The 12,019-nt window shown below is 35.3% G+C and overlaps 2 protein-coding genes across 3 annotated transcripts in view; both read right to left on the bottom strand.

Moving 5' to 3' along the window:
• Nucleotides 1-829: 829 nt before the first annotated feature.
• Nucleotides 830-7,859, bottom strand: LOC107018008 (TIMELESS-interacting protein). The gene is made up of 5 exons (XM_015218342.2): nucleotides 7,445-7,859; nucleotides 5,393-5,515; nucleotides 3,959-4,061; nucleotides 2,529-2,638; nucleotides 830-1,204 (listed from the first exon to the last, which is right to left on the bottom strand). The coding sequence occupies exons 1-5, from the start codon at nucleotides 7,796-7,798 to the stop codon at nucleotides 998-1,000; spliced, it is 897 nt and encodes a 298-aa protein (XP_015073828.1). The 5' UTR covers nucleotides 7,799-7,859; the 3' UTR covers nucleotides 830-997.
• A 1,304-nt stretch (nucleotides 7,860-9,163) lies between these two features.
• LOC107018007 (pyruvate dehydrogenase E1 component subunit beta-3, chloroplastic-like) overlaps nucleotides 9,164-12,019 on the bottom strand; it is a 4,798-nt gene continuing 1,942 nt past the window's right edge. For both annotated transcript variants that reach the window (XM_015218340.2, XM_015218341.2), the window contains exon 4: nucleotides 9,164-10,357. In XM_015218340.2, the coding sequence (XP_015073826.1) occupies nucleotides 9,385-10,357 (973 nt within the window). In that variant the 3' untranslated portion in view covers nucleotides 9,164-9,384. The remainder of the gene's footprint in view (nucleotides 10,358-12,019) is intronic.

The following is a 12,019-nucleotide window of genomic DNA, read 5'->3' as shown; positions in this document are numbered from 1 at the left end:
TATTTTTGGGATATATATGTTTAAGAAAAATTACCAAAAAAAATCATGTTTTATAGGATACTATTTGAATATGAAAATTAAAATAAATTATAAAAAAATGTACATTTAGCTATAACTTGATTTAACAAAATCTATTATTTCAAACCAAACGGAGTATATATTTGATGACCTAAGTTATAATTTAGTAAGTCACTATAGAATTACTATTTTTGTATCTGTCGAGTCATATGTTCGATTTCGATACATGAAAGAAAAGTTATCTTGCTTCTATTCGGAGCAAGCATTGTAAAGATACCGCTATAAAACAATTCATAGGAAATAGAGCTAGAAAACGACATTCAAATACCATGAGACTTTGTCGAGTCACGTGATCGACTTCTTTATAGGAAATGACGCCCATATAATACGTACACTCACAGCGTCACTTAACTAAAAATCAACCTTTCTCTTAGATCAAAGACATGTGTCTAAAGCAAAACTCTCCTTGTTTGAGTATATTCCTAATGATATGAAAGTTAGCATTCAAGTTGTTCATTTCATGTTATCAACCCTGAATGGCTAGCATATTCCTAACATGAGTTTTATATTGTGTCGAATTCATGTCCTTACTCGAGGTCTATTATATGTTTATCTTTCACTTGGCTTCGAGGTCTATTGTTCGTGTTAATCTTTGTAACATGTCTGCCTATGACAGTAAAGTGTACATCTACCTTATTCCTATCTCACTAAGATAAAGAGGTTGTTGAAAGACCTTTGGTTCAAGTAGCACGTAATAAAACAGGACAGAGTGACTAAGTCATAGCACATACATGGAAAGCATAACAAAACATAACATCAAGAGCAAAATAATGATTTAGAATTCAGACCAATCTCTTGAGTGTTAACATTAAAGATAAAGGCAATTTTCAGCATTTAATGATGGGAAAAAACCCTCATGAACAATTTACAATAAGGATATAGTAATAGTTAGGAACTTCTATGGAACTCTACGTAAAAACTATGTAGACTTGATATGAGCAGTTCGAGCAGCAGCTCTCTGCAATGCCTTCAACTTATTAGCCTCCATCCGAGCTCTTTGTTCTTCCGAGATGTTAATAACCCCAGAACTTTTTGCGACATTATCTGGAGCCTGATTTAGTGTATCTTTCTCTGCAGAAGATGCATCAGCAGCAACAATATTGTGATTGGATGGTTGAGATGGCTCCTGGGAAATACACAAAATGATATGGTTAAAACGTAAAATATCTGCTGCAGTCGTCAAGAAAAGGATGCCAGCAAGTAATAATAGGTTGTAACTGATGTTTGTGTCAAATCTTACCAGTGTGGCATACGCAACTAAAAGTTACACAAGGATAGTAGTCACTGGCCAAATAGGTGGGATCCATTCATCAAGCAAGTTCTCTTCATGAGAGTATGATTGGAAGTTCTTTGATAGTTTTCGGTTTCTTAAATAATTAATTCAAACACAATAAGTGTATCAAAAATGTTTCTGAAATAGCAATCATCCTAACAAACTTCTCCGAGAAATACGTCCAAGAAGTTATCTCCTCAAGCTTCAACAAGTTAAAAACATCAAATTCGAGGAGCACTCCCTTGGATACACCCTGAAAAGCAAGTGATTTCCTGGTTTCTGTGAATCAAGCTTGATATTTTCCTTAAGCTAGCTAGAGGAATAACCATAATCTACTCTCTGGTGTTCAGATAGCTTGAGATGGGTATACACAAGAAATCATTCCAATGAATTGATTGAATCCCCTATTCTGTTGCACTACCCCCTTTGACGACCTATATGACAATTCCTCTGATGGCACATGGTGAGGCTAACTGGGCGGATAAATTGTTCTAAGGGCTGGGTTGATTTTGGTCTCAGCATATGCAACTTGCATTCCAGGTGTATTGTGGAAGCATAAATTGTACCAACTGCATATAATTTCATAACAAGGGAACAAGGAAAATAAATAGACAAGGAATAGGGTTAGTTTATCAGATCAGGGGTGATTCAATATAAAGGGCTGCTGCATCTAATTTTTGGGTGTTACGATGGAAATTTTATCCCATAGAGTTCCAAGGGCATTGATATAGTCCTGGTAGAAAAATCTGACCTCATTAATTTGGCATCACTTTCAAAGCATAAGTGTACGCTCTCCAATGTGTAGTTCAAATTGTGTTAACTTGGAGTAGATGTAGCTCAAGCACATCAAATGCACATTGTCAACTGTTTCATTCTCTCAAAATATTTCAAGAACATGATGTTTTTATTTCCTTTTGGGGGGGATGACAGATAATAAATTGGTGATCCAAACACAAGGTGACAACTTTGCAAGTAGTTGTGACCTAAGCAATGCAGTTAACAAAATGTAAGAAAGCATAATAGTACCATTGCATGCTTCGTAGTAGGGAACAATGAACACTAATTAGATGTAAAAATTGGGGTTAAATATGCCAGAAAAAGTAAACACTTCAATTATATTTTTGAAAGTAAGACAAACACTGACACATAAATATGTTGGAAGTTTCATGATGGTTACCTCAATTGCCTTCTCCCACATATCATTAAGCATGATTTCTTGATCATCTTTAGGATTTGGATTTGGCATTGCATCTTCTGGATAATCAGTTGGTTCTGAGTCCTTGAATTCTGCATACAAATACAGCAGAGAAGCAATTTCTGATTTCAAATCCAAGCATTCATAAGTAGAAGAGCAAATTTTGTTTACGGATGACACATCATGAGTTCTCCTTTGCTATTCACGGAATCAATAAAAAGTGCACTTGAAAGTCAACATCATGATTGCAAATGACTACCAGCATATAGGCATGTCACATTCTGTAGAAAAAATATTACTTAGTTTTGAAGACAAAAATACGTATCTTCTCGAACTCTACATGATCAATGACAGTACTTGTTCATCAAAATAGTTCTTCAATGATTAAAGCTATGTTGCTCAAACCCTCCAAAAATATTGTTGCACCTGGGTCGGTTCCTTCAAAAATGCAATACTTTTGGAGGATCCGACACGCATCCATCGACATTTTTGAAGAGTACGAGCAACATAGGTTTTAAGAGAAGGAAGGGGCTAATATATGTGCTCATTAGACGTTGAATTTTAAAAACTAGAATCCCAAGCTGGCCTTAAAACTGTATAACCTAAATAACAATTTGTTAGTGATATTTAACAAGACAGCTCTTAATTATCAAGTTCAACTTTTAGCCTAAATGTTTCAATTCCAAATGGTATGCAATCTTACATAATTAACTTATCATAGACACATTTCATGAAAGACAACTGAGAGTACAAGTCTGTAGGATTTTTAATAGGCCTTTACTCCAAGAAAACAATAAAGAAGAGGAATCATGTAGCGTAATAGATGAGGATTAATACATAGAACTACTACAATTGAAACTTAAGAGAGTTAAAGTAAAATGAAGCATTCTGCAATAAAAGATTTAGAATTCACATTTGATAAATTTAATGTCTTAAAATTACCAGACAGCTACATTTCTTTTTCCTGATTTAAGCAGGTAGCCATTTTGACAATATTTAGAATTTGGATGAAGTTGACAAAGAGTATTCGGAAGTTGAAGTTGGAAAAGAATACTTTGAAGTTGAGGTTGTGTTTGGACATAACTTGACTTGGATAATGTTTGTATAAGTTGAAAGTTTGTGAATAGAAACCATTATTCCACTTGAAATACTCCTCAAACCATTATTATAATACTTGACCAATATTTAAGATATTAAAGTAATCTAAACTACTGAAATTGTCGTACTTTCAAACTTTATATTATGCATTGTGATACAAAAGCAAAGAGTGATGGAAAAAATTCAATGGAAGTTCAGCATTTTATCAGTAATTTGTTAGTCCTTGGTAGTCATATATTGCTTCTTTTCAAACGAGAAGTAATTTGAGATTAGAAATAAGAATACTTAAAGAATAGGAACTGATGGAGATGTACCCTGTTGATTTATTTCTTGTTCTTGTTCTTGTCCTTGTCGCTCATACAGCTTTGCAGGATCCACCCCATCAGCAACCCTGTCTCGGAGTCCTCTCATGCATAACTGTTTTCAAAGAAAAAGAAACCCTAGTAAGCTTGATAAGTAAAATATTAAATCTTTCATATGTGTTTTATGTGTTAAGCGAAGGTCACACAATTCACAATATTGCAATCATCATATATTGTGGAAGATGACTTGTTGCAGGAAATGGAGAGAGACATATCTGGTTAAAAGTTAGCTATGAAATCTGTGTTAATTGAATATTAAGCTCATGTAACAGGCTTTCCACAACAGAATGCCTAGGTTCAGTTCTTATGGCAATCAATTTGTGAAGAAATTCTAAAGGATGATTTTGCACTTAACACTCATAAACATATGTGAAGTTGTGACCCCTATTTATCCTGCTTTTATCTTGCATAGTGTCTAAAGGGTTATAATGTTCTATTTTTCTTACAGGCTGTAGGATGCAGCTGAATCATCTGCTAAGCAAGATATACCCCAAAATGGCATGACTGTGTCTCAAGGAGGCCTTGCAAGGATAACATGAGACCAGAACATCGGAGGACTTTTAAGTGATGAAGTGATTTTTTCAGGGATTGAAGGATGCATTGCACATTATCAAATTACTTCAAAAATGCTGTTGATATATCACTTGTCATGGTCTGATACCAAAACAGATAGTATATGGCACAAGAAGCCACTAGTGCAAAGGAGATGAACACCACATAAAGTGCCATGATAACAAACTTACCACCATTAAGCATGTAAAGAGAGTTGCCAAGCAGGAAAAAATGAGTCTTACCAGACGGCCTTGTGGCTCAAATGTACTATAATGAGATCTTTTGTAGATTATACCAAAGAGATTCAAGTTAAGAAATTGAAGTTTGTATATGCACAAAACTACAACAGAATAGCAGTTATTTTTAGGGTTGTCCACCTAAAACAGTAATTACCTCTTATTCTTACATGACAGAGAAGATGCAGATGATTAGTAATGAGCTATTACAGATATTGTCAAATTTACTAAATACAGATATATTCTACTTCTCAAAAATCATAAAAGTATAGCAAAATAGATCTAGCATCTCGTTGACTTAGGGTTAAAGATCATCGTCGGTATTTTATTTTTAAGACTGGCTAATTCATTTAGACATGTTTAAAGGGTCTCCATTCTCCAAGAGCCTTCTCCCTATATTCCACTTAATCATGCTGGAATTTAGCTCTAGTGATAGCCTCTCTCCACTACCCAGAGAAAAAAGAAGTTTGCGGATGCATTGGCAACACTGGCCTCCATGCGAAATAATATATTTTTAAATTGAAAGACAGCACACATTTCATGACAAGTATATCTAACACAATTGGAATATCAAAGCTGGAGAAGTGAAACCAGTTACCTTGACTCTCTTTGAGCCACCAAGCTTTTCCACCTTATGTATGAACTGATCAAATGAGTAATAAGGAAGCAAACCCGCATGCCATTCAGCATATAAGCCAAGTAGGTGACCCAAATCAGCAACCTGCACCCAGGTAAGCTTGCATTATAAACAAATCACTCTGATGCTGGAGTACCACTAGTATAAGTACCTAATAAGCTTCCAAAATTGTTCATTTTAAAGCAAGAGAACAACTAAAAGAACTGTGTATCCTTAACCAAAATGATGGACTGAAGCATTATAACAATCACCATCTTCATGCAAACAATCAAACCTGCCATCTTAAAAGAGGCACAAGATGAATGATTGTGTATTTGTCTTTCCAACTTACAAGTAATACTGAGAAAATAAATTTACTTACTGCACGAAATGTTTCAAGGAAAACAGAATTAATACTATATTGGTTGTCCCTTGGTTAATGAGAGGAAAAAAAGTGGCTTACTACAATGACATTGTCAAAAACATCACTAGTAGAATTAGAGGTCGGCACTCTAAACTTTTATCACGTGGTAGTAGAGCAATCTTTATCAGATATGTCCTCTTAGCTCTACCTTTTCATCTTCTCAGTGTTGTTGACCCTCCAAAATTGACTTTGGAATTTATTGAAAAAACTTTAGCTGGGTTCTTTTGGTCTGTCCAAGAAACTGGTAGCAAGCACCATTGGATTGAAGACATTTGAATTGCTATTAAATTTGAACAGTGGTGGAAGCTCAGAAACTCTAAATCTCTTTGAAGTGATTTCATGAAAACAAAATACTGGAATAATCAACATCCTATTGATGTCCAATGGATGAAAGGTAACTCTCGATAATGGAAATATCTTTGTGGGGTCAAACACAATATTGAGAAATTTATTTATTGGAAACAAGGGAAAGGGGATGTGTCCTTCTGGTTTGATAATTGGTCTAGCTTTGACCCTCTTACATCATCTGCTCCCTAATGATAGTGAACAAAGTCAAATAATGCTCAATTCGGTGTTTAAGAATGGAGTTTGGCACTGGGATGCTCTGCAATATCAACTGTCCACAGAATATAAGAATAGGATCAGCAGCTTGAGTATCAATCTGAACAGCAACAAGGATGATCTTGCTATCTGGACTGGAATCTCTACCGGGATATCTAGCACCTGTTCAGCCTGCTAAGATAACTTGGAATGTTTTTGCATGACCTATGGGAATTGGACACAGACACAACTCTCTTAAAATTCTATTGCTCATGACCTATGGGAATTGGACACAGACACAACTCTCTTAAAATTTTATTGCTCAACTGGTGGAACTTGAAGACTAAAAATCCCATTGCAGCCTTTATAACTAAAGCTGAGAGCAATGTGCAACAACAAATTTGAGGTGAAAGGCATTCAATTTACAGAACCAAAACTAACACTGTTTGTACAATGTTGCAGGTTACACAAAAGAAATTTGGTAAAGCAAGGATAGGTGAAAACTGGAATAGCCTATGTTAGGTGTTTGATGCAGATATCCACGAAAGAACTACTATCATGGTCAAATGGCTCATCCTCCTGAGATATCTATAAAGCTTAAAAGTGATGGAAGTTGCATTATGGGAAGATGTAGCGGTGGAGGAATAATCAGAGACAGCCAAGGCACCATTATTTTTGCTTACTCAATGAACTTGGGTCAAGGCACTAATAACATGGCTGCAGCGCAAGCTTTACTCTGTTGATTCAAATGATTGTGTTAACAGAGGCTACAACAGAGGATGGGCGAAAACAGACTCTCTAATACTCACCAAATGCAGCAAGAGATCATGGCACTCTGATAAAAGACTTGCAGAAGTTAGTTGAAGAACATGGATTCACTATCAGTCATAAAAAAAGGAATATCATCTACTTGCAGTTTGACTACACAAATGCAAAATAAATACAACAAAAAGGAACAAAATTAAAGGAAGAGCATATAGATACAGCAAACAAAATTTGTACTTCATTTTATCAAAAGATCTAGTCTCAGAGACAGCGGATGCAGTAAGTTATTTAAAAATACAAAGTACCTCATGACCGCGACCACGATATTTGAAACCACGAGGAAAATGACGGAGAACGTATCCAAGTCCTTTATCAGAGAGAAGGATCTCCGGTGTTAGCTTAGGCATTGACCTCGGGACTTTCTTCGGCTTAGAAGCAGAAGCTCCGGCAACGTCACTGGCACCCCCACCGGCAACAGAACTGTCGCCGGCGTCGGATACGGTCTTTGAAGCATACTTCGTTGTATTAGGATTAGATTTGTCTGAACTGCTTGGATTGGACGGACAATCTCTTGACCAGTGACCTGGACGACCGCACTTGTAGCAACCGGTAGGCGCTGAACTGCCGTTACCGCCACCGCCACCGCCGGATTTCTCCATTTTCTGGGTTTTTGCTCTCTCTCTCTCGTCGAGATTTAGAAGGTTTTTCTGTTGTTTGGCGGGAAATAAAGGAGGGAAACTTTGAGATAAAGTTTTATTTTATTTTTCTGAAAAAGAAAAAAATAAAATATGAATTAACTATTTTTAGATTAATAAAAAAAAATATCAAGATTATATGAGTAAGAAGTAATTGAGAAAAATACTAAAATTTATTTGTTTATTAACTTAAAAAAAACTAAATTAGTAATTGAGAAAAATACTAAAATTTATTTGTTTATTAACTTAAAAAAAAACTAAATTAGTGATAAATATATATTTTTTAAATTGTGTGTTTGCAAATGAAAACTAAACTTATATCTAAAATATAAATTTATTTTTAAAAAAAAACAAAACATGTTAAGGCTAATATAATAGAAAATTACGCAGTTTAGCAAACTTATACTAGTTAATTAGTCATTATATTATTAGTTTGCTATAATTATCACTCGCAACTAACATTAATCATTAATTACGTGAACTAATTTCGAGTTTGTATAATTAGTCACGTTTGTATAATTCGCAACTAACAAATTTTTGTTTAATTTGTATTTTTGTATATGACGATGATTTCCTTTGGTTTTTCAATTTTATCACCACATACATTCAAATTTTTTATAAAAAAAAAAACTTTTTAAAATTTGTATAAACGTATAGTTTTTTGAATGTTGTGTATTATAATTTATTTAAATGTAATTTGTAAAATATAATTGTTTAAAGTTCAGTTATTTATGTTTCTATCATCAACTCATTATTTCCAATTTTAACATATTTGTATAAATCATGCTTTGTATTATTCAATTATACAAATACATACATATATATACCAATTATACATATACAATTCATCTCTCTCCCATTCTTTGCCCTCTCTCGCTCGCGTCTCTCCTTCCTCTCCCAATCTCGCCACTCTCCTCCCTATAACTTGTAGCTACGAATTGTAATTAGCAAACTATAGCTATGGTGCGTAATTAAGCTATTTTGGGATGACTATATGTGAAAGTTCCTTATAAAAAAAAAATATCAAAATTAAGCGCAAATTCTATGATACACTATCTCTATAGGATATATATTCTCTGTATCATATAGCTTTTTATACCCCTCTTGAAGAACATATCAACATACTTGTGAGGTCATCTCAAGAATTTTTGAAAAAATGACAACTTTTTCACCATCAGTGATACAAAATTAATGTTCGTTTCTTATCATATCATGATTTCAGAGTCAGACTCATCAAACTGTTGGTTTATTAAGAGTCTAAAATAATCAATATATATAACACCATAATGCCAAAACCAAAACAAAACTGGAAAAACACATCCTATCATATGATAATTAAATGTAAGATAACTCCAGCTTTAATTTATAAAATAGAATAGAGCTAAACTTTTAATGAGAAAAAACAATGATAATGTTCCCAGGAAGTCTTGTTACCTTAACAAAACATTAAAAATCCAAATACTATTTTGGTGCAGGTAGACAACAATGGACCAATCATCTCACCTTAACTAGAAAATGTAAGTTCCAAAAACTACAATGTCTAGTAACAATCACTGGCAGAGCTGTTCTACTGCAGTAACAATCTGGGGAGGTTGGACAACGGTCCAGTTCTCTAACGTCCCAGCATATGGCGTTGGCACATCCTGTGAGGACAGACATATGATTGGGGCATCGAGATAGTCATGGAAGTTCTCGGTTATAGCAGCTGTCAAGCTGGCACCAATACCTCCTGTACGCATACATTCCTCGACAATGAGGACACGATGAGTCTTCTTCACTGAATTCCCGATGGTGTGAAGGTCAAACGGTTTCAGTGACCTGATATCAATGACCTCGGGATCATAGCCCTTGTTCACGAGTGTCTTAGCAGCTTGCATGACATGATACCTCATCCTGGAATAAGTTAGAATGGTAACATGCTCACCAGGGCGTACCATCTCTGCTTCTTCAAGATTCAACACATACTCTTCGTCTGGAATTCTCTCCTTGAGGTTGTAGAGCAAAACATGCTCAAAAAGAATCACAGGGTTATCACTTCTGATAGCAGCCTTCATCAAGCCCTTGGCGTTGTAGGGGGTTGAACAGGCAACCATTTGGATTCCAGGAATTGACTGGAAATATGACTCAAGGCGTTGAGAGTGCTCCGCTCCAAGCTGTCGACCAACTCCACCAGGACCTCGGATGACGACTGGTATCTTAAACTGGCCACCAGATGTGTAGTGGAGCATACCACAGTTGTTAGATATCTGATTAAAGGCTAGAAGAAGAAATCCCATGTTCATTCCCTCAATAACTGGACGCAAACCGGTCATTGCAGCTCCAATGCCCATACCAGTGAAAGAGTTCTCAGCAATGGGAGTGTCAAGAACCCTGAGATCACCATATTTTGGGGCAAGGCCTTTAGTCACCTTGTACGAACCTCCATAATGACCGACATCTTCACCCATTACACAAACAGCGGGATCTCTGTCCATTTCTTCTTCAAGACCTTCACGGAGGGCCTCAAAGAGCAACAGTTCATGCCTAAATATGAACATTCAAACACATAAGTGATGCGATCAAGTAACAAGAAATCCGGATAAATAACAATCAGGTAAACAAGCAATTGGGCAGTAATTGATATGGTTCCCACAACGATAGACAATTTAAAAAAAGAGAGAGAGAGAAGAGAAACAGTGCATATCCAACCAAACAACAGAGACCTATTCAATAATATATGTTTAATGATTAGGCAAGCACCATTACAGAATAAATTTAGAACCACGGACATAATCTATCCCCGATAATTAGGAATAACCCATCAAGGAAGCATCAGCTAACCCAAATATATCCATAGATAATGTTGGTTATGAGTCTTATGACCACCACCAAAACTTCACGAGCTCTTTAGTCCTTAAGTAACAGAAACACCTCGAATCCCACAGCATGAATCTTATGCATTAGGAAGAGAATGAATAAGAGCCTCTTTACTAGCTTCTGGTAGCCCTAATATTTCATGTAATTAGAACCTTAGAACCCAATAAAGCAGAAAACAAAATCAAAGTCTCAGAGAGCTTGAAGTAGGAAAGGAAGCCAAATTTCCTATAAAGGATGTAACCTTCCTTTTGAACAACTCCTATGGAGAAAGCTTGACAAGAGTACAAGGACATCAAAAGAACGACAAGATGACGATCTTCACAGGGATCTCTGATGTTAAAGTATAAGATTGCTTAACCAGCTATCGTGAAAACTTAGATCATGACTTTCTCAGAGGAGCAAGTGCAAGGAAAAGAATTGACAACAATAAGCGCATCCACTTCGGATAACATCTCCTCTGTTATACACTTGAGGAATATTAACTAACATTATAGATTTACAAACACAAACCTTTGCTTCAACTCGGTGTTTTCCATAAAACTGAATTTTAGTTCTCACCCCAACAATCACATGTTTGTGTTATATTAACAGCCAAGATTCAAAGGTAAAGCTCTGATTTCTTTGTAAGGTTTAAAATTAAACTAGGGTTGACAAACATTATTAATAAGGGCCCCAGTGGATCAATATAAAGTTGAAGAGAATTTGTCTATCTATAACAAAGATAAGAGCTCTGTTGTTTCTCTTTGGGATCGTATTGTGGTACTCTTCTCTTCTTTTTGTTTGTGAGTCACATGACAAGTTCCAATCAGAAAGCAGTAAAATGGAGTGCAGGGTAGACTGCATTCTGAGAATTCAATACATTTGTGTGTGCCTCTTTGGCAGATCTTTGGCGTATATGAAATTAAATAATGACACAATCTAAGATTTCATCAGTTCCTACAAGCTAGAAATACAAATTGATCTTTGCAATTGTTGTATAGTTTCAGGAACATCTTAGGTTTATGTTTTTCTTTTCGATATTCAATCTCTTAGAGATGGAAATAACTTCAACAAAATACTTCAAAAAGTTTCACGGCAAATAAAAACCTTATAAATTTGGAGCAAATAGTAGATGAAAAAATGGAAGTACCTCAAGAATTAAAGAGAGATAGACACGACTAATACCCTTATAACTCTTTTCTTATAAGTCCATGGGAGACTTTCTTGGCTGAAAAAGAAGATTCACTTAAAAGTATGCTTTTCCTCTCTGTGTATGCCTGCTTTTCGTTGGAAACAGAGGTTGAGCTTTTATTCATCATGTAGCCCTTCCTTTATTTTTTAAATTACCCA

This window comes from Solanum pennellii, chromosome 4, assembly GCF_001406875.1.
Source record: "Solanum pennellii chromosome 4, SPENNV200".
In the NCBI taxonomy this organism is placed as follows: Eukaryota; Viridiplantae; Streptophyta; class Magnoliopsida; order Solanales; family Solanaceae; genus Solanum; species Solanum pennellii.
The sequence above is the reverse complement of the archived record's forward strand: the minus strand, read 5'-3'. Positions and strand labels throughout refer to the sequence as shown.